At 41.0% G+C, this 23,164-nt stretch overlaps 1 protein-coding gene across 25 annotated transcripts in view; it reads left to right on the forward strand.

Moving 5' to 3' along the window:
* The window catches only part of TTC3 (tetratricopeptide repeat domain 3), a 150,240-nt gene that overhangs the window by 96,743 nt on the left and 30,333 nt on the right, over nucleotides 1-23,164 (forward strand). For 21 of the 25 annotated variants that reach the window (XM_023630131.2, XM_070252297.1, XM_023630130.2 and 18 more), the window contains 10 exons: nucleotides 5,762-5,901; nucleotides 8,579-8,647; nucleotides 9,573-9,669; nucleotides 11,000-11,100; nucleotides 12,855-12,945; nucleotides 13,367-13,468; nucleotides 16,672-17,033; nucleotides 18,831-18,951; nucleotides 19,138-19,272; nucleotides 22,518-22,610. In XM_023630131.2, coding sequence (XP_023485899.1) covers nucleotides 5,762-5,901; nucleotides 8,579-8,647; nucleotides 9,573-9,669; nucleotides 11,000-11,100; nucleotides 12,855-12,945; nucleotides 13,367-13,468; nucleotides 16,672-17,033; nucleotides 18,831-18,951; nucleotides 19,138-19,272; nucleotides 22,518-22,610 — 1,311 coding nt within the window. Of the gene's footprint in view, nucleotides 1-5,761; nucleotides 5,902-8,578; nucleotides 8,648-9,572; nucleotides 9,670-10,674; nucleotides 10,779-10,999; nucleotides 11,101-12,854; nucleotides 12,946-13,366; nucleotides 13,469-14,028; nucleotides 14,102-16,671; nucleotides 17,034-18,830; nucleotides 18,952-19,137; nucleotides 19,273-22,517; nucleotides 22,611-23,164 lie in introns of those variants that run through there. The other 4 variants (XR_011432918.1, XR_011432917.1, XR_011432916.1 and 1 more) reach the window with 3 other exon arrangements.

Raw genomic sequence — 23,164 nt, forward strand, 5'->3', positions numbered from 1 at the left:
TGTTGTGTAACCATCACCACTGTCTAGTTCCAGAACCATTTTTCATCACCCAAAAAGAAACCCTGTACCTGTTAAGTAGTCACTCCCATCTTAGGACATAGGATCTTAAGGTACTTTAATGAGATTTTCCTATAGTTGATGGGAATTTAGTTGATGTTGGCTCTTAAAAACACAGAATAATTGTGGCCCAGAATAACTTATGGAGTAGAATTTTGGAACGTTGTACTGTTTCTGCATTAGAACAGAATCTTGGGCCCTGCCTGCCAAAACTTCTCAGCCCACATCTGTGTAGAGGTGGGGTTTTCCTATTCAGTCATGGTCCTTGCCAAATTCAGTCTTTTTTTAAATCTAACGTTTATAGAGCTCATATTACATATGTACCATACTCAAATGGAAATTTTTACGTATATTAATTTATTTAATCTCAAAACAATCCTAGTATACTAGTGTTACCGTATAGTACACTGGTATTATCTCCATTTTACTGATAAGGAAATGGAGGCAACAGCAGCTAATGCAACTCGCTGAAAGCCACACCAGTGCTAAGTGGCAGAACAGTGAGTGAGTGTCAGGCTCCAGGTCCCTCACTGTTGTCCCCCCTTGAGAGAATCTCAGTTCCACAACCAGCTGGAAAACATCTCAGCACTTCGCTAGCAGTGTAGGTGTATCAGTTAATTGCTCCCATAATAATGCTGAGTAACAGTCACCCACAAAACCTCAGTGATACGTACCAATAAACACTAAGTGTGTGAGTCTGTGGGTTAGCTGATCCCGTTGGGCTTGGCTGGACTGTTTCACCTTTGGGTCTGCTAGGGCTCTGCTGTTCTTGGCTGTGCTTGCTCACATATCTGGGGCGTCTTTCTATGGATTGATCTAGAATGGCCTCAGCTGGGATGGGGCAACGAGCTCTGCTCCACATGAAGTCTTTCATCTTTCAATAAGTGCAAGGGCAAGCGAGGACAGTCAGACAAGCACTTTTCAAGCCTCTGCTGACATCAAGTCTGCTAATATCCCATTACGCAAAGCAAGTCACTTAGCCAGCCCGAATTCCAGGGGCGGGGGAGAGAGACTGCCTCTTTAGTGAAAGGGACTGCAGGGTCCTATGACAAAGGGTATACATATAGAGAGGGTGCAGGACAGGCCTAGGAATGCTATCCCTGTGCCACAGTATGTTAGTACCAATAATTAACTAACAGTAATTACCAAGAGCTTGAAACCCTTCTGTGCTTGGGCCTCCCTTGTCTCTGGCGTCTCCCTTACCAGTTCTCTGCATTGTCCTCTACACTTAATGGGTAGCATTGGTCATATGATTTATCGCTTCGGGACCTTTTCCCAGCACGGTCCTTCCTACTGCAGGTGGCCTTCTTCCTCCCCAAGCCTGGCTCGCTCCTCTTCATCCTTTGGGTCCAGCTCAGGCATTTAGGTCTGTGATCCATTTTGAGTTAATTTCTGTGTGTGGTGTAGTAATTATCTTTTATGCATATTTCCCCCACCAAACTGTGATCTCCCTGAGAGTAAGGACTGTTTGCTAGTGATCTTTGCATCTCAGTGTACAAGACCAGGATCTCTGCCAATCTTATCCATCAGTGTGTCCTTGGGCCCCTGAAGAACTGGGTTTAATGAATTGTATCTTCATATTCTGTGTCAGCCTACATCAGAGGGCATCAGGCATGCACATTCTCTGAGGATTGTTGCTTTCTTTATTGCTGGTACGTAGTTGAGGATATTACCTGTTCTCTCATTTGACAAGTGTTTATCGGATGCTCCCTTAAGTGCCAGGCTCTGTGCTGCTCTTTGGGACTCTTATGCAGCATCCTCTTTAGGAGGCCCTAAGAAGTCGTTTCTCTCTGTTCTCACTACCTGGGCTTCTTTATGCAGCGGGCTTGTTTTTATTTTGTGGATACTGAATTATAGCTCATTGTATTTCCTCCTTGTCTCCCAGAAAGTTTTAATGCTGTTTCCAAAGAATGGTTCTGACCTCATGTCATTTATTTTTATATTACTCTCACTTATGATTTTACATTATCATTCTTACCTTTTTATTCTCTTTACCTACTTAGCATTCTTTTTATTTTGTCTCTTTAAGTTATATATATTACGGAAGGCACTTCAGATATTTATTTTGGAACAAAGTTGAGGTTTAAAACAAGAAGTATGGTAACCAAATGTTATCTAATTGAGAAAAAGACCAAGTAGAGGATACAGTTGTACGTAGCCTCTTCTTTCTTTTCTTCTAATATTTCAAAGAAAAGGATTCAGATCACTCTCTTTCATGTAGTCGGAGACAGGCTCATGATAGCTGACCTAGTTAGCGCTTGAGGCAGCAGTGTCGTTAAAGGGTGGTTAGTACAAACAGCAGATGAACTCATGTAGCATTTTCCATGGCTGAGCTGTAAGTGCGTGTGTTTATAATACTTGTGCCGTTTGATACCTGAACTCCTTTAGGTACTCGTTGCCAGGTAGGTTCTTATGCCTGAGTATAACCTTGTGGTTGCACATCATCTCCCGGCCAAAGGGCTGAATGCAAGGTGAAGTCATTGGCTTGGAATAGAGGCACAGGGTAGGCGAGAAAAACAAGGTTGGCTTGGCTGCCGGCAGCAAGGCGTGCGTGTGGACATTGGTCGTGGTAACAGGAGCGAACCAGGTGGAATACAGGATTTTGTAAGTAGAGTAGGCATAGGGGAAACCTCAGTCACGGTAATGACTCAACAAGTTCAGGATCAGCAAGGAAAATGTAAGTGGACCTGTCCCCACGCTGGAGGGAATGTCACTGAACTGTCGTTGAACCTCTGCTGCCTGAGAACAGTTGGCCTGCGCATCGCAAGGCCACTGAAATCAATCCTCGCCCTGCGGTAGGACTCGGAAGTCTTTAAGGACCTGGACTGGTTAGCAAATCTGCCTCCCAGGAACATGAAAACCTTGGCGTCCAAGGCTGAAGGGTCCTTCCTCTAAGTTGAAGTCACCTTTGACCAGAGGGTCATTACTTCCCTGAACTCTGCACTCTGTATAGGTTGGTTCCAGGGTACCTCATCCTCTCTGAGGGAGCATGCCCCCAGTTTCTGTAGCTGAACCCCTGTCCTCAGTGACCTGGTCACGTCCTAAGCCTAAGCGGGAGGTTCAGCCTACGGGAACCAGATAGGAGGTGGAATTTAAACGTTCCCAAAGCACAGGTGAAAAGTGAGGGTTTCATTAAGCAGTCGTTGCTATTACTAGAATTTCAAACTGGAAACTATTAAAATTTAAGCTGTTTCTTTTTGTTGTTTCTTATAAATATTGCTCTATTCTCTGATTCACATATTATTAGAAATATTAATATAGAGAGTGTTTTACTTATAAGTGACTGGTATTTATAAATATTTGCTCCACCTCTACCTCTGCTAGCATTGAATGGAAAAATGACATAAAACTTTTAGAGTGTTTGTAGGTTCAGAAGTTGTTTCAAAAAGCAACACCTTCATAAGAAAGCTGACAAAGAAGGGGGGTCTCAAGCGGTGTTGTAACCTAACTGTCCAGGGGCACAGGGTGACTGACACTGCCTCAAAATACAGTTTTTCAGTTCTTGTTGTCACAGTGCCTGAAATTCTGGCAGGTATCCCAACGCAAATGCCTCAGTGACCAAGCCAGAGGCGTCACATTTATGTTTTATAAAGCAAACAAAAACTATTGGACTTGCCAAATAAAACATGTCTGCAGATGACCTCTATAGATTAAAGACTCATTTAGGCTGGAGAGTGAAGTGTGAGTACTTCTGGGCAAGTTGAAGTGCTTCTTCAGAATACTGTACTGGACTCAGGTGCTCTTAGTGGGGAGGGATTTGGAGGAAAGGCATTTTTCAGTATGCCCTTGGGAGTTGGGCATGCTCTCAGTTGCGGGTGCTTAATTTAGGGGTCCAGCAAAACCTGAGGGTGTTTGGGGGGTCCCCACAGGACAGAACCGAGTGCCGAAAGTAAGACAGACATGAATCTTTTCAAAACTCTCAGAGGAAATTCTTAATTTTCTCCTCTTCACCCCTGTACCACATGTCTCTGCTCCCAGAACCCAGGCTAAGACTGTTTCTTCTCCAGTCAAATAAACCCTCCTGGTCTGGGAACCTGCCCTCCCAACACCATAGACCTCCTTTTATTCAGTTTACCACTGTAACCATGAGCTTTTTGGAAGAGAAGTATTGCACATTTAATTGACATTTCTAATATAGCTTTTTATGGGAAAATGCATTCCAAGTTACAAGCAACCAACTGGTAAATGGATTTTGGGATTGTAGAATGTTCATAGGGTGGGAGTTGCCCATATTGGGAAAGGTGGTTTTGGGAAGCAAAACCCGCCTGACTTGATGGTGAGCTGGTCTGTCCTAGAATAGCCTGCTTGACTAGAAGTACCTGTAATGTGCAGGTAATCGAGACTTAGAAGTATGGTATTCCCTTCTGAGTGGTTATGTTGAAAGACTGTTTGGATTGAGTATTTTTATTCTTTTGATTTGTGGTCTTTGTCAGATACTTGTAAATTTCTGCTCTGTCCCATCAAAATGATTGTGGGGTCAAAACTATTGAGTTCTTATGTATATTTTATTGTTCATTCCTAGGTTTATTTAAATGTCTATATCTAGGTTAATTTCTCTGTTTCCCATGCCTCCTAGCCTAGTACATCTGCCTTACTCTCCTTTTTTGTTAATAGGGTTTTGTTTAGTTATTCATCCAACTTCTCTCAACTTCCGCTTTACATCTAATATCCGTTCTATTCTTGTAAAGTTTCCTCTATTTCTTTTTATCATTCCTAGTATTAACACCATCATCTTCATTGTCTTTCACCTGGACTATTGCAGTGGGGTTTTAAGAGATTTTACCTTCCTCTAATAGAGAGTTCTTAACATTAAGGGTTAAAATCCATAATGGCCTATGAAATCAGTTAAATGATGGTGACTGGAATTGATTTTAATAATTGAATAGAACAGAAATATCAGATGGTGAGGGCAGTTATTTTTTCAGTTTTATGTATGTGTGCTTGCATACTTATATATGTATGTACATTTGTTGTGAATCATTAAAATGTGTTTGTTACTGTGCGTCACAGTCAAGAAAATATGAGTGCCACTGTTCTAGTCTACACTTCCCTGTACCTTCCCACCCACCCCTAATCCACTTCTGTGTCTTTCAGAGTTATTTTTCCAAAACAAGAATCTCCTTATCTCATTGCCCTGCTCAAGAGCCTTCTCTGGCTCCCTGTTGTCTGAGGATCAGGTCCACAGTCCTTAGCATGGCTTACAAGGCCCTTCATAATTTGAACCCAAGGCACCTCTGGTGCCGTTCTCCCTGCCCTGCCTTCCATACGTCCGCTGCGTACTCCAGCCACGCAGCCCTCTTGCTTTTGTCCAGACATGCCTTACTTTTTTATCCTTCTACCTCGCTAGTCCCACTGCTTGGAATCTGTTCTCCGTGTGGCAGACTCATTTTTGAGGGCGGAAATGAGATATCACTGATGTTGAGAAGCCCTTCCCAAGTACCAGAGAGTCCGCCATGCCTCTGTCCATTCCTGTTTTACGGCCCCCTCTCTGGCCTGATGTGGTGAGGGCAGGTGAGGCCAAGGCTGTGTGTTGTGCGACTTTGTGTCCCCGGCTCAGCCAAGGTAGCACAGCCTGCTGCAGTGTCTTCTGCTGTACTGGACTCACTGATTGAACGTAGCACACCACCGCAGTTCTGGTCTTTTGGGCTCTTTTTCTTTCAGTAAATCATCCTATTTATTTAAGTACTTTCTAAAATGTTTTTAGATCTCAAAGACAGAATTAGATTGGTTCCTCGAAGATTTGGAAAAGGAAATTAAAAAATGGCAACAGGAGAAGAAAGATATCCAAGAGAGACTGAAAGCACTGAAGAAGAAAATGAAAAGGGTTTTAAATGCCTGTGACATGTAAGTAACAATTGAAAAGCAATGATTTTTGTTTTTTTAAATTGGGGTTTTTTGGGGTTATTTTTATTTTTGGTACTCAATTTCAAACTATCAAGTAAAGTGAAAATTTTGTTTGCTATTTTTACCTCATTTTAAACAACATCCATTGGGGAATTATCTCACCTAAAACTTTTTCTAAACCTATCATGTTTGCACATAAATAACAGTGGGGCTTCAAATCGACAAAGAACTTACTTCCTTTTGGTCTGAACACCACCCATTATTGTGAACAATACCGTCGACCCTTTTTCTTTATCTGTACAATGAGGGGGCTAGTCTAGATGTAAGGTTCTTTCCAGCACTAAGATTCTGGGATGATTATTTTATTTATAATTACTTCTATCCTGAATCTTTTAATTATTAAAATTTGGTCATGTAGTATGAAGGATTTGGTGATACATACAGATATTACAGTTGTCAGATGGGCCAAGTTTGTTTTAAGATTCTCTAGGATCGTTTGCTAACTCCTCTTCCCTGAACAGTGATATGTCATATGATTCCTCAGTTTAATTGTTATCTACCACTGTGGAACAAAACACCCAAAACTCAGTGGCTTAAATTAACAGCCATTTTATTCGATCATGATGTTGCAATCTGTGCTCAGTTCAGCTGGGCCGTTCTCGTGCTGGTCTTGCCCGTGGTTCCTCCTGTGGCCGCATTTAGCTGGGAATTGCTGAGGCTGCGCTCAGCTGGGATGCTGCGAGTCTTCACCTCTTTCCCTTCCTGTAGTTTCAGAGCTTCTCCCTCTCCGTGTGGCCTCTTCGTGTGACTCTTGTCTGTGTGATCTCCAGCATGGTAGCCAGACTTCTTGTTGGGTGGCTAAGGGCTTCCAAGAGGGTAGAAGTGGAAGCTGCCAAGCTTTCTGAAGGTTCAGGCCCAGAACTGTCAGAGCATCACTTACCCCACGTTGTGTTGTTTCAAGCAAATTGTGGCCTAATCCAGATTGAAGGGCAGGAATAACGGGAGGCGTGGTTCACTGGGGGCCACACTGCCTCACTCACCTTTTAGGACATTTTGTTGGTTCCATTTGCCATCCCATGTGATCAGATGACTTTCGTTATGAGTCTTGCTAGCATAGCATTTGGGCAGTTTTTAGGCATTCCTTAAAAGAATGATGAAATATGAAACATTGCCTGTGTCGTGTCATTTGGATCATGTCAAAGTAGTTTCATTAGTAGAACACATTTATGGAAAAGATAATGTCTGTAAAGTTCTTTACCTCTTAATATTTGCACAGGTCTAGTCTTAATTGTTATTCAAGCTTATTCAAAATTCAAGGATATTTATATTTAATATATATTTTTATATGCTCAATTCAGACATCCTATCAAACTAGACAAATGAGTCTACTGATAAAAATTTTTTCTGTGCTAGCATAAAAATTAACCATTTGTGCTGAGGAATAAACTTTTGTTGGGTGAGGAAGAGTCTCTCTGAGCTAACATCTGTTGCCAATCTTCCTCTTTTTTTACTTGAGGAAGATTAGCCCTGAGCCAACATTTGTGCCAGTCTTCCTCTATGGGTCACTGCCACAGCATGGCTGATGAGTGGTATAGGTCCGCACCCAGGATTTGAACCCAACAACCTGGGCTGCCGAAGTGGAGTGCACCGGACTTAACCACTTCGCCATGGGGCCAGCCCCAGGAATAAACTTTTTATTTTCTTTTTCACACTATTAATATATTTCTTTGCCTTTTTCTGTCACAAGTTAAAGATAAGCCATAAGCTTCTCTGTACTTTTTGCACTTGCCAAATAAATGCTTTAAAGCTAAATTTTTATATTTAGATTTTAAAGTAAAATTTTAAAACTTTTTGGATCTCTTAGAGAAGCACAAAAAATATGAGGAATGATTTCATTGATTTTTCTGTGCTTTGGATCACACTTAATCTTCATGAAGAAATGAATGGGACATAGGAGCTCATGATTGGTGCAGTGATACAAACCACAGATGACTATGAAAGAAGGCAGAAATTGTATGAAAGAGCTACCCAGTGTTGAGTACTCAGAGGAAGTATTTTACAAAAGAAGAAAAATGGCATGTAAACTGGTTCTTCGTGAAAACTTGGGATTTTTAGCAAGTAGAGATAATTTTTAAAAGTGTGTAGGAGAGCAGGAAAGTAGAGACAGAACCCATCTTGTGCAGGGCATTGCTCAAGAATCAAAGATTTACACACTTTCTGTGAAGCGTTTTCAGACTGTGTGGCATGCGTGAGTGCGTGTGTGTGTTAACTGGACTTTAAGTTCTGTTGTAAAGAATAGAAGGCTGTTCTCGTTTTGAGTGAGAACCGTGGGCATGCTGATGATGCACTGGCAGCACCTGTACCCCTCTGTCTCGTGTTGGACCCCTGGAGGCACTCCTTGAAGTGGACTGGGGCAGGGGGATCTGCACAGCAAGCGTGTGGCTCAGAGTGAAGAAAAAGGTCATCTGCCCTCCAGGTGTAAAAGGAAAATTTCCCAAAATGGAAAATGACCCAAATTCTTTGCCTATTTAGAAGATATTAGAAATGAAACAAAATGTAGAAATTTACAAAGAATTCAAGAAATGTTTGTATGGGTATGGGTAGAATTTACTATGTAGGATTGTGTTTTTAAAAATCTTTTAAAATTAATTAAAATTTGGTGATTATGCTTTTATAGGTATACCCAGAAAAAAGATGGAGATGATAAGGAACATGAATTACTTCTGGATCAGTCCCTTGAAATCAGGCAAATTATGCTCAAATTTATTTTTAATATTTCATTATACTTTTAATACTAGGGACACAGGCCCACTAGACTTCTCAATGTATTGTTGCTTGTCTGTTTCTTTTAAGTAATTATGTTTCTCTTTTCTTTATTTCTGTTTCTATTTTATTCTTTAAAATAATATTTAAATAGATTTATTCTTTAAGTATCTTTGTTTTACAGTGTTCCTACTTCCATTTCACATTGTCAGTATAAGAAATCCTGAATTTATTGTTGTTGACTACTCGTCTTTTCCCTTGAATTAACTTGAAACTAAAAGTATTTTCAAAACTCTTCTTTTCTGTTACTTGAAATAATCCCAACTATATTATGGTAGTTTGTTGCTCTACAGTTAAAGGTTTATTAAAGAATTTTTATTATGAACCTATAAAAAGTTTCCTTTTCACCTTTATTAATGGAAATAATATTTTCATATACTGGTAGCAACTATATTCAGTATTAGCTGTTGTTGTAGTCTGCTTTTCTTGTTTAATATTGTTTGATATACACATTGCCAGGAACAACTTTGTACAGATTATTTTTTTCCTTTGGGTTATTTCCTTGTAATATATGGCAAAATAGAATTTCTGACTCAAAGGATGAAGGATGTTCTATAAAGTTGATAAATATAGTCAGATTATACTCCACCTAACCTCATAAAAATGGTGAATCCCTTTCTCAACATTCCCACCAAATGCTCACTTTTAATTTCATATCTTCCTTAGACCATTTGTAAAGTGCAAAGAGCACTTGTGAATCTGTATCAGATGGTAAATATTAGGCAAGAAGTACTCTAGAAGATAGCATTTAAGTCTTTTTGTGACATGACTTCAGAGTTGGCCTGGCTTAAGACTTTGTGATCTCACTAGTTAAGTTTTTTTAAGAAGTTTTTCTTTAATATTTGCAGTAATACATTTACAAATGAGAAAATGAAAATAGAAGAGTGTATAAAGAAAGGGAAAGAGCATTATGAAGAGTGTCTTCAGAGAGCTGTGGCTGCTGAGGTGAGTCCCGGGCTCCTGGAGACTGGCAGACACAGCAGGATGCCGTTCATTTGCTTTGTGTTTAATTACACAGGAGGCATAACAACGTTGCTGAGAAGTGCAGGGGCTCAGAGATGTCACCCATAATCCTCCTTCCCTGAAGCAACCACTGTCCGTGCATATACCTTTACCATTTTCTGCCCTTATGCTTATGTTGTGTTACATAGCTGTACTCACAGTGTACACCAAGCTTTGTAACCTGCTTGCTTTCTTTAACATTGTACGTCAGTCATTTTCCATTCTCTATGCCTTGAATGGCTTCATCATGCTGAGCCAAGTGATCTACCATGTAAACGTAGTTGCCAGTACTAGAAAAGGAACTTGGAAGTAATCCACTTATTAAGAATATACTCTCTCCTGCCCCCAGAAGAATATATACCGATGTCAGTATACTATTTGAGCAGCTACTGAGACAATAGTCAAGATTATGACCTCTGGCAATATTTGATTGAGTTCCTGAAACATGGTGGCTTTGTTTTTCTAATTGAGAAACAAATGTTATTTATTGGTATATGTGTCTATGATTATTCTGGGAAAATAAGGCTTAGTTTATTGCAATCTTCAAACATGAGTGCTTTAATTAAATATTGACTATGCAGCTGCTTCTAAGGAAAGGAAGAAAAAAAAGCCAAAGTACCTATACTTTGTGAATCTTATGCCAGCATGTATATTCCTGAGCTTGTTCAGTTCCCCTTTACAGCATTTGGCAAGCAGGTTTGCCTGGTGGGCCCTGTCAAGCTTAATGCACTTGGATTAAAACAAGGCAGATTTATGTTTCCTGCTGTGACTCTTAAAAAAATGGCCACTTGGCTTATGGGGAAGCCAGAGAGTCTAAAGGTCTTAAAACATGCCCCAGAGGCTCTTGCTGCCTGTGCTGAGAACAAGTTCTCTGAGGCCTTTAGATTCGGTAGGCTGCAGCCTGGGGGTTATTTTGCAGGCCCCTGACTCTGTGCTCACCATACACAGGACCATAGAAAAGGCACACCAGGTGTATGTGACCCAGCTCTGTGCTTGTATACGGCTTAATCATTAAACCATGTGGAAAGTTTCAAATCTGAGGAAAGTATCATTTAAGGTACATAATTTTACTGTTGTGTTGTTACTGTATTTTCAAATTCCAGAGTTTCGATTCCTGTTTACTTGAGTTAAATTATAGCATAATCAAGTTCTAGTGACTCTGTCATCATATGTCATTGAAGGAGAAACTTGGAAGTGGTTTAGAAGTTTTAACAACTTTAAAATAGTTTCAGTTTTTCAGTTTTAAAATACACGTTCTCTAATCTAATGGCAGGTATCTGTGCTTGAAAACCAGAAGGAGACAGAGCTGTATAAGTTACAGATCATGGAATCACAAGCAGAAGGGTATCTTAAGAACCTGAAGCTAATGAGCAGGTACTGTGTGGTGTCACAGGTATCTCTCTCAGCGTGTCATTCAGTAAATAAAAGTTAGAGCTGATTTGAGGGAAAAAACCTTTCCATTAGGACTATTTTATTTTTAATAGTTAGACAAAACATGTTGAGTTGTAGAGAAATGAAAACATAAACAAAAATGATAAAAATTATCTGTAATTCTAAATTGAGATACAACTAGTTAATATTTTAAAATAAATTCAGTAAGTATTTGAAAAAAATGAAAATATATATATGTGTTTTCACTAAGTAGTGTATAGGAAGCTTCCTTTCATATCAGTAATTACATTTCTCCCACCTAATTTTCAAAGACTGGCTGGTGTTCCAGCAGAGGAACGTGTCATGATTTATCATACACCACTGTGTGGGAGAGTGGGGTTGTTTGCACATTTTGTTAAAAGCTACACTACAGCGAGTAATCTTGTAGCTAAATTTTTATGCACATTATTAATCATTTCCATGCAATAAATTTCTGGAATGAAGATCACATTTTCAAGGCTTTTTAAACAGTTGCCTTCCATAAGAACAGTTACTTAACAGTGTCTTAATGATGCAGAGTCTGGGAATGTCGTTTCAAAAGATATTCACCTGTGGTCATTTTTTGAACTCTCCATAATCTTTACGTGTTTTTGTTTGTTTTGTTTTCTTTTTGGAATAAGGTTTACCTGGGAATCCTAGAGGATCTTGCATCTAGCACTTTTCTATGTGGCATGGGGTTACTTTTCATCTGGTCCTTTTATTATATTCCATACACAGGTTTTGACTTTTTAATCTCAAGTTTTTCATCCTTCCTAGTGCTTTTTGATTTAAATTTCAAGCCCTCACTGTTGAACCAGAGATTCTGTGGGTCATGGAAAAAGTTTTAATGTATAGTTGTTTATTTCTTCATTTTTCGAGATGGTTCTTTTTCTCATGGGAAAACCTTTCTGATATAGGTAAACTAATCTACAGCTGAGGCTGAGACCAAGTAGCGTTCAGATGCTCCGCACTCCCCATGGGCTGTGCATTGGGGCACATCTGGGAAACAAGGATATCGCAGACCTTATTTTATCTGACAGTATCGACTTCCTTATTAAGGTAGCTTCCTTCTTAGGGATTCTATGCTAACTCGGCCCATTCCACCAAAGGGTAACAAAAGAGAAAAGATGTAAAAGGAGTGTTCTGGTTTTTCTTTAAGATGTATAATGAGAACTCACACAATCATGGATTGATAGTGTTACTGATCTTCTCAATTAGGAGTAGAAAGCTTGTCTGTCACTTTCAATAGACCAGATTCATGAGGAGCTGAGATAATAACTTATCGTAGTCTATCAGGCCCCACCCATTATTTTACAGTAAGGTAAGGATGAGGGTTTTATTGGAATGTTTTAAATGTTCCAAGTTCCCTTTTTTTTTTTAAATGCGAAGATAGCCTTTGATGTTAAACGTGAAGATGTCAAATGAAGAATGGTGAAATCTTCAAATTCAGGGAAAGAAATAAAAATTCAGGAGAATATTTGCTTTCTGCTTACCAATTTTGGGGTTTTGTTTAGATCAATAATTAGAATTTCCTCAAAGTGAGTTTGTAAGATATATAATTCTTTGGAAATAGTTGTTTTTTTGTGTGTGTGATCGTGTTAATTGTATCTTTCTCTCATATTTAAATGTTTGTTTTTATTTGTACCTAGTTCTTTCAATTTTTAAACAAATGTCTGAAGTTAGACATGAAGCAGTTTGATATTTTTCTACTTTTTCAGTGATTCTGCAGCATATCCTGACGTAGAGTCTGACAGACATTCATGGGAATCATTTGTTTCTGATGTTGGAAAAGAAATTGAGAAAGCAAAGGTAAGTTATAAAACATTTTATAATTCTGTGAAAATCTATATGCTGGTTATAATTCTCAGGAGGCTAGTGTCATTGAAACGGTTTCTTTTCTGAGCTGGTAAAGGCAATATATATTTTTTGTTGTAATTATTAAGAAGAACTTTTCATGAAAATAATGCTGTTTTCTTAACTGTCTTAAGCTGTGCCCTTGATTGATAAGATTAGAGAAGTTATGTTTGATAAGGCTGTATTCTGATTAATGAGGTCTTATTTTGAACTTCTTGCAGTTGTAATCCCTTGCAACTCAGTTATATTTCTTGTAAAATCGTTGACCATTTGTAATGTATAGTAGGAAAAAGTATTTTAAAAAAGTATTAATTCACAATTGTGGTTTTCCTTTGGAATTTGTTAGAAAATGTAACACTTTTCCTTCTACCTACAGTCTCAGTTTGAAGAACAAATTCAGGCAATTAAAAATGGTTCTCGGCTCAGTGAACTTTCTAAAGTGCAGATTTCTGAGCTTTCCTTTCCTGCCTGTAGCACAGTAAGTCTATCACAACTTTTTTGTTTGTTTGTTTTTGAACAAAAGAAAACAGAAACAACTAGAAGGATCTGCAACTAAGATATACAACTGTGTACGGAGAGGGGGTTTGGGGAAATAAAACAGGAAAAAAAAACCCCAGAAAACTAGTAAAGCACAGTTTCTTTCTTAACTGATCGAAGTAGTTTGTTATTTTCTAGGAGTGGGGATGGGATGGATAATTGCCTTGATGCTTTCATTGTTGGTGCTACTGTTAACCTTTTAAGCTTTGTAGCTTCTTATATGAATGGAAGATAAGTGTTTTACATCAGTGTCTAAGGACAGGACTGAGGTGAACACACCACTGGTACATGTTTCTATCACTTTCATATACCTTAGTCTACTTTCTTTTCTGGATGCTGGAGGTGGTGTGTGTGTGTGTAATGATAATCTAGGAGTAGCAGACGTCTGTGGTTCAGGCAGGCCCTCTCTAGTAATACCACCTCAGATATAGTCTTATTCCTAGATACTTGGGGGCATAAGACCAAAGTCTAGAGATTAAGATCTGTTTCCTCATCAAACAGAACGAAAACTACCATGCCTGAGACATACGAGTCCTGTCTTGGTCTGCCATATGATACTTTCTGCTAGTTTGAGGTATTTACTGAATCTTTTGGATAATAGTGGTTGCCAAACCTTGTCTTTATATTTTAAAATATGCAGTGCAGTAAAGAAAAACATTAACTCTATTTTGTGGACTTTAAAGTATGGCTAAGCATAGTATCACTTTATTGTGTTCTGGGATACATATTTATTACTTGGACACAGAGCAGATGCTCAGCAAACACTGAATTGAAATGAATTAACCCCAGAGGAGGTCAGACCATAAGAATTTAAAGAAGGACTCTCGCCAAGATTTAATTCGAGGTATGTTTCAGAATGTTTTGGTACAACATGGAAATCTTCTAGTTCTGAAGTAGTTTCCTTATAGGAGACTGTTCTCCCTGGCACCTCATTTGCATCTTTCTGCTACTGCCAGACCTTTGCCTGGGCTGTTCCCCAGCCTGGAACACTGTCCTCATTCTCTGTATTTTGCCTTTCCTTGAAAGCCCAGTTGGGGCTGCCCTCGCTTGCCCCTCCCCCTGTGACCCTTCTGTCATATGTGTTTGGTCTCTTTAACTTAGATGACCAGCTCCCTGCAGTCAGGAGCCTGATCTTGAACATCTTTTTGTCTCTAGGACCTTGCACACTAAGCATTCAAACTTATTGTGCATTCATCTGCAAAAGAAAGTTTCTAAAACATTAAAAAGTTTGGCTACTTTAAGTAAAATATTCTATTGCAGTCCAAAATTTTTTCTCTCCATTGAGCTGAGTAAGAAATAGAATTTTGTTTAGAAGTAAATTAAAGATCACTTATTATTTACAATTTTTCTAAGTTCTTATGGCAGATATGGAAGGGAAGAAAAATGTTGATTCTTGGTAGAATACTATTAGTTTTTAATTCTAGCTTATGTAATTTTATAAATACTCAAAAGAATTTCAATATCCTAAATCCTGGGAACTCTCAGTGTGCTGGGAACTTGAGTAATAAGTATCCCTAAAAATAATTTACTTTGTGTCATTTCTCCCCCATTCATTCTTTGAGGATTTAGTGGTGATCAGGATTAGATGTGGTCTGTGCCCTCAAAGTGCATATGTGTTTGGGAAAAGAGACTTTAAACCCATGATTACAAGCAAAGTGCGCGCCAAGGTTTTTCACAGAAGCATAGACTACTATAGCAGCATGAATTAGAGGACACTAACCTAGACTAGAGTCTAGGCCCCAGTGGCGGGTTCTCTGTTGGAGGTCTCAGTGAGTCACATGGGATGGGAATTAACCAGGCAGAGGAGTATGTGGGTATGTGTTTGAGGAGGAGTGGATGGTATGATGTCTGGAGGCTCAGAGTGTTCCAAACAGAAGAAACAGCATATTTGGAGGCTAGAAAAAAGAGAGAACACACTCCTTTCATAGAGAAAAAAGTTCAGTATGACAAAGGGGGTGATAGAAAGCTTATAGTACCCAGGGGTGAGAACATAGGAAACCTTATTCTGTAAGGCAAATTCAGCAGTTTGGACTTCTCCTCAGGTCACCAGAAAGCTGGTATAGGTTCAAGTAAGGGAACGACATCAGCCTTATACTTTGTGATGATCACTTGACTGCAGTGTGGAGAGATGGTAGGAGAGGGGCCTGAGTGATTTCCAGTTGACCTGTTATTAGCTCATTGCCACCGACCATGTCCTAGATCAGGGAGTGGCAGTGGGATGGGTGGAGGGCAGAGAACAGACTTGAGAGGGATTTAGGAGATAGGGTTGAAAGAGCTGTGCTGCTCGTGAGATTGGGGTGTGGTGTCTGGGTGTTGGGGAGTCAAGGACGGGTCTGGGTTTCTATCAGTGAGGTGGGCACAAGGGGAAGAGCAGGGTGAGGAGATTGCAGCAAGGCTGGTTTTGAAGGCATTACGTTTGAGTGGCCTTGGACTCACCCAAGTGGGTTTGCCCATTAAGAATCTTGGATTTGCAGGCTTGGATCTCAGGAAAATATTCTAGACTGATCAGCAGCAAGCACATAGTTCCTGAGGCATGAGAGGATGTGAAGTGGCCTGGGGAGAGGTGGAGCAGGAGGTAGAAGTTTGGGCCTCAGACAGCACCATAAGGAGCATCAATACTTAAGGCACAGACAGGCGCTAGAACTGTAGGGAGAGCTGAGGGGGCCCTGGAGAGGTGGGAGGGAAGCCAGCAGCCTGGAGCCATGAAGAGCTCATTTGGAGAAAGAGAAGGTGACTGGCAACATGTAGGTGTCTCTTGGTCTTAATGTGATGGAGGCTGCTGGGGACCTTGGCAAGGGTGGTTTTGGGGGTGTTGGGACAGCTATTTTGATTCATTAGCCACATGGTTTTCTTCTTCTCTTTTTTAGTATGTGGGCCGCCAGCACAGCATGGCCTCTAACAGAGCAGTGTAGGTCCACGTCTAGGAACTGAGCCTGGGCCGCCAAAGTGGACCACACTGAGCTTAACCATTAGGCCACTGGGGCTCACCCCTGATCAGTAAATTTTTTTAAACAAAAACATTTAATTTATTGTATCCAAGTAGCCTGTGCAATTGAGCACCCAGGTTTTATTATAGTTGTGCTTAATTGTCAGTCTTTGTCCGTGGATGTTTCTCTAAATACTACTGTGGTGTGTTCCTCACAGATTCATCCTAGGTCACTTCTTGAGTCTGTAGGCCGTGATAATCAAGGTCCCTCGGCTTCTGTGAGTCACGAGACTGGAAGCCAAACAACAGCTCCCAAGGATTCAGATCTGGTCTCTGCCAGGGACTGCTCAGCGGAGGCTCCCTCTCCACCGCTGCCAGGATCACTCTCCAGTCAGCCAGAAGTCGCCCGGCTGCCAGAGCATAAGAGTGCTGGCCAAGCATCACAGTCAAAACAAAGCCTCATGGCGGACCAGAAGCTGCCTGTTCCTCCAGGACGTGCTACTCGTTCAAGCCAGTCTCCAAAAAAGCCATTCAATAGTATTATCGAGCACTTGTCACTGGTATTCCCCTGTTACAACAGGTACGGATATAAATGCCTATGACTCTGTTAACTACTATTGAACTGAGGTTTCCTGCTCAGATAAAATTATGGCCAATTGGGGGCTGAAGTGGAAAGGAGTGCATAATCGTTTTACTCAGAAAGACAAGTGCTGCCTTTTCTTTTCATAAACATAGAGGTGAGCATTTTTGAATAGCCTTTTTAATGTGCATATCTAGACTGAAAACACTGAACACTGGTTAATCACCACTCATCAGAACCCATGGCAATTTGCTAAAGTTTTGATGATATCAGTAATACTCTCCAACACTAGTTACAGAATCACTAAATGAACTGCGAAACGCTAGTTTCATGTCATTTTGGGAAAAAATAACACATATAGCAAAGAAGGCAGCAGCATCTTACACCTTGTTGGACAACATCTGATTTGTTAGGCGTGAGACTGAGGAGACTAGATGGAACCTGACAGCAGATCAGGCGTGTGGGCTTGTCACAAAGGCATCCTCCTGAAGGTGGGAGAGCTGCTTTTAACTGGGTCAGCTGGAGTTATCTTCCGGACACTTCAGTAGAGCTTCTGCATTGACCTCTGACCTCGCACCCCAGGTTAGTGCGAGGGGGTGGAGGTGCTCCTTGGCTCAGCCAAGGGAAACGATGAGGTTGAGGGAGTGTCTCTGGCATACAGCTGGGAAGAAAGGAATCCACATCTAGGAATGACTCTCTGCACCTTCCATGTTATTTCTGTCTTTGATATAATGTTAGTTGCAAGCTTTGAAATTATGCGTTTGAAACAAAGTAGTCATTAAATTATGATTGGCCAGAATTAGTGTTTGGCATCCATCAGTAGAGCCCTGCCCATGTGTAAGTATATTTTGTCTGCACATGGGCGTATTTCGCCCTGTCTCAGTTTGAGAAATGTAAGTTCTCTCAATAGCAATTACTATGCCAGTTGTAAAAATATTCATGTTGTAATTACTGAAAGTACTTAGAAATAAAATTGTTTGTGATCCTGACCAAACTTGATAGAGTGTAAACAACCAAATAGAAACACATTATTATTTTCTGAAAGTTAAAACATTTGGGGTATTAGTGGTACAATATCAGGTTCCTCTTGATTAATAGTATATTCCCATCCACGAGTAACTTGTGAAATGTTCAGGCTGTGAAAAACCTTCTGGGTTAGATGTGTGAGGAAGATTGGCCCTGAGCTTAACATCTGTTGCCAGTCTTCCTCTCCTTTTTCTTGAGGAATATTGTTGCTCAGGTAACATCTGTGCCAATCTTCCTCTGTTTTATGTGGGACGCCACCACAGCATGGCTTGACAAGCAGTGCTAGGTCCACACCCAGAATCTGAACCTGTGAACCCCAGGCCACCAAAGCAGAGCATGCAAACTTAACCACTGTGCCCCCGGGCCAGCCCCTATTGGTTAGATTTTTTAAGGGAGGAAGTCAACAAAAGTAATTTCCTTTTATGTAGAGATTTTATTGATTTCATGTCAGAACCAGTGGTGTTTGATCATTCAGTGATTTTTGCATAAAGCTATGATGGAGCCAGGCTGTAAGAAGTCAGTTTTCTGAGTAGGATGGATGTCCTAAATGGATCTAGCAGACATGCTGTTACTATGAAATTCTATTAAATAAATATTTAGAAATAATATTGAAATTTTCGTAACTCCTTGGAAAGAGAGATTCTGCTGCTTTTTATATGCAGTTAATATTGTAGCTTACAAATTAATTTTGTTTGTATTTGTTTTTGTTTCTTTTAATTGTTGGGTTAATAATGGCCCAGTGGAAAACTTTATCTCCACTTTCCCTTTCAGCACCGAGCTTGCTGGTTTTATTAAAAAAGTGCGAAACAAAAACAAGAACTCGTTGTCAGGTTTGAGTATTGATGAAATTGTCCAAAGAGTGACAGAACACATTCTAGATGAACAGAAAAAGGTCAGTATTTCATCCAGATACAATAGAATGTTCCACTTTGTCCTTATCTGTTTATAAAATGAGAACTGTAAAAAACAACAAAAAAAATGCTTCCAGGCAAAATGTGGAGAGGGATTTACTGAAGACAGAAGATGGTCAAGCTTTTGAGTAACTGAACTTGCTTCCCCACCCACGTTTTCTCTGTAGCCCAATCCAGGAAAGGACAAGAGGCCATCTGAGCCCAGCTCTGCCGCTTCTGTGCCCAGAGCCTCGCAGGGCCCTCCTTCGGCGATCACCGGACCGTCACCCAGAAGCAAGGGGCAGAAGACGGAGGATGACCCCGTGAGTGTTGTGTGTGTGACTGTAGAGTCAGTTTTGGTTTTTTTAATGAACAACAAGAAGGAAACAAAACTGTTAGTCCATGATTGAGCCTCGTTCTTTTCATTTCTAGACCTGATTTATTTGATCTTAAAATTAGAAACCGGGGCTGGCCCCGTGGCCGAGTGGTTAAGTTCGCGTGCTCCCCTGCAGGCGGCCCAGTGTTTCGTCAGTTCGAATCCTGGGCGCGGACATGGCACCGCTCATCAAACCACGCTGAGGCAGCGTCCCACATGGCACAACTAGAAGGACCCACAACTAAGAATATACAACTATGTACTGGGGGGCTTTGGGGAGAAAAAGGAAAAAAAAAAAATTAAAAAAAAAAATTAGAAACCAAATATGGGTGTCCTTCAGTGTCCCGTCAGAACAGTCAGTAAAGGACAAGGTCATTGTCTCTCTGCCGTGGGGCCCCATGCAAAGAAACCCCTAAACTGAAGTGGCTAGAGGAGCTCTGACCTCATGGTTGGAACTGGACCTCAGACAGTGAAATACATTCATCTTTTATATCGAGTGTGGTGTTTTGAATGGTTGGGAAAAATGATTTTTGAATAACTTTGTTCTGTGTGACCCTGGACTTTAGAATCACGCAGACTTGGTTCCATCGCTTAGTAACGCTGTGGCTCCGATCATGTCTGCTTATTCAGCTTGCTGTCTGGATGAAGTGCTGCAGTAGAATGACCAGGCTCGAGCTTCCCTTCTTACCCCTCAAGTGCCCGAGGGGCCCCTGGCATGAGCTAGACTTCAGTTGTTTATTGTCCTTTTAGACAATAAAAATGTTACATTTTCATAGAACTTTTTATAAAGTACCTTAATATCTATGACCTCAATTGATGAAGCATTGTAATTGCCTTTATTTTCTGAATGAGGAAGTTGAGGCACAGATGACTCCTGCAGCGCGCCAGCGTGTGTTCATTTGAATGAATGTGCAGCATGTAATTCCCTAATCCTCTCGGCACTGGCTGGCTGGTTGTGGGGACCATGTGGTAGGCACTGAACACATGGTTAAAAGAGAGGCCGTCCTCTCTGTGGCTCAGGACCGTGGTCTCCAGATTGAATTCTGGTGTCACACATTTTCCGTTTTGTCCAGCTGTGGTACCAGAGTGTAGGTGAAATTGAAATTAGAAGAGTTGCAGGCCCGTTGTGGAGTCAGCAGTGCAGGATTGCACAGGAGTGCTAGGTTGCTGACTTAAGCTGAGCTTAAGCTGAGTCTTCTTGCGAACTTATTTTTATTCCTCCCGTCCATTTTCACCTTTTACTACCCCTTGGAGATTTTCCACACCACATACACTCGGGTCCCAGAGGGTCTCACCCCCGCGCTCACCCCAAAGAGAAAGCTCTTGAGCATGCAGAGCATTCCCGCAAGGCCTGACTGAGTCCCTCCCTCTCCCAGGGGTGTCCCCAGCTGGTCACAGGCCCTGTGGTCCTCCAGCCAGGCAGCGTGCTCAGCATTCCCACTGACACCTTAGTGTGTGTGGTGGGTGTGCAGGTGTGTGTGCGTGCCTGCAAGTTTATTGGCCACCTCCACCCCAAGATAGACTCTAATCACCTGGGCGGAGAGATTTTTGTATTTCACAGTTGATGTCGTAAAAGTAAAGGTGTAAAAGCTGACTTAGAGTAAAAATACGTATTCAAACTGGAATTAATTTGATAATTGTAAGTAGTTTTTAAAAAATTAAAAGTAGTTTGCTTTATATTTTTAAATTATAAAAATAATACATGTTCACAATAGAAAATACAAATAAAAAGAACATTTAAAGAACCCCAAATCCCCCCAAACCAGCATTATCACATTGGTATATATTTTTCTGAACCCTCTTGTATACGTTTGTATGTGAATTTAGTCTAAACTGTACAGACGTTTTGTGTCCTTTCTTTTTCCACTTAGAAATATATTGTGCCCACTTTCCGTGCTAAGAAATAGTCAAACTGTGAATTTTTCAAACCAAGCCTACCTCTGAGCTTGGTAGAGGTCTTAACCGGCCTTTCCCAGCGTTGATGCCTCCATTTTTCCCAGACCCTCCGATTGGGGCCACAGAGGAGGGAGAAGAAACTCATTCTGCCCCATCTGCCCCATCTCTGCCTGGGCAGCGCCCATGCCTGGGAAAGACAGAAACCACATTCAGCAGTTCACGGTCTTCAGTCCTTTAGGCACTGTCCCCAGCTCCACTCCCTGACCTTAATCCCACTGCCAGGGCTGCATTCATTCACTCCCTCAACAGTTTATGGAGCATCGGGTCGGGGCTAAGTTCCTTGCCAGCTGCTAAGGACGTTGAATCAGGGTGCTCAGAGTTAAGAGGGGAGTGCGAGTCAAGAATAATGATGCAGCGTGGGGTGATGCCGTGAGCTGCAGGGGAGCTCTGTGCCTGGTCCTAGGGGCCACTCTGGCTCTGCTTTCACGTAGGAAATGCTGTCTGTGCTCACCAGACTGTAGCTGCTTGAGCCGGAAGCCCTCCCATTCATGTGTCCCAGAGCCCGCACAACCCCTGACCATGGCTGTTTGCTGAACGAGCCATCGCTTTGTTTTGTTTTGATTTGCACAAGTAATCCACATTCATAGAAACTTTAGAAAGTAGCAAAGGAAAAAATTAAATCTCTCTTAACCAAAGTAACCATTGTTGCTATTTTCTGTCTTTCCAGACTTTTCTAGACATCTCTCTATACACACATTCTCTTTATTTTTTTAAAAATTGAATTATGCGATACATACTGTTTTGTAACCTACTTTTATTCAGAGGGATGTTGTGACCAGCTCTCTGTGTTGGAGATTGTGGACTTGCACCATGATTTTCATCGGCCCGATGATAGTCCATAGTGTGTATCTGTTGTAATTTATGTTACTGTCCCCAACTGTTAGAAAGCTGGATGAATGATTAATTTGTAACATTCAACTAGTACCATATTTTAGTTGTGGGGTGGGATAAATAGGCATTTATAATATTTTACCTGGGAATCTGGTAACCATAGAAAACATTTTTTTCTCTGAGAAAATTAGAACTTTAAAAGTATGCTTTTCCTTTTTATGTTTATATTTTTTTCTAAGAAATTCTATTAAAAAAATAAGTTGTTCCCTCAGTCTGCTTAGCCGTAATTGGGAATAATTTGCCACCTTAGTGATGAAAGTGTTTGGAGGCCACTTGTAGGAGGAGTTCGTGTAGTAAAAAGGATTGTAGTTATTCATTATTATTCAGATACGTTTGTTTCCACAGGCACTGGGTGCAGATTCCTGTGAAATATGCCATGAGGTGTTCAAATCCAAAAATGTGCGTGTGCTAAGATGTGGGCACAAGTTTCACAAAGGGGTAAGCATTCTCTTTGGCCATCCTCATATCATTCCATTTTGACTATGAAGTATTTTGAAAATAAAAAGGGACTTCTTATCTAGGCATCAATGCTTGCTGTGTTTTCCAAGCATTTTCTTTGTAAACCTCCTCGCATCGATGTTCACTGTCTCCCTTTGCAAAGGCTGGTGCTGTGGGAAGGGGCGAGGTGCTGGGCCCGAGGTGTGCGGCTTGGCAGATGGTCCTCTCCGCCCATCACATCATGGGTGGAGGAGAACAGGTGGTTCCATCAACCACTTTGGTGCTGAAATGCAAAGCAGGATTAGTTCCTTTAAAGATGATTTCTTACACAAGGCTAAATTGATGCACGGTGCAGCATTTGTCAGTTTAGTGCAGTGTGTGAAGTAAGTTTAGCATTTTAGAAAGGAGAACTAACGCTAACTGGGTCCCTCGTGCCTGACCCCGGCAGACCAGCTTGTACCTTTCCAGGATTTGTGGGCGACTGTTTTGGGTGCTATGAGCATTCTTCCTGCACCCCTGCCGCTGGGTCAGAACAGATCAGGTCTCTGCTGTGT

The sequence above is a fragment of the Equus caballus genome, chromosome 26 (assembly GCF_041296265.1).
Source record: "Equus caballus isolate H_3958 breed thoroughbred chromosome 26, TB-T2T, whole genome shotgun sequence".
NCBI lineage: Eukaryota > Metazoa > Chordata > Mammalia > Perissodactyla > Equidae > Equus > Equus caballus.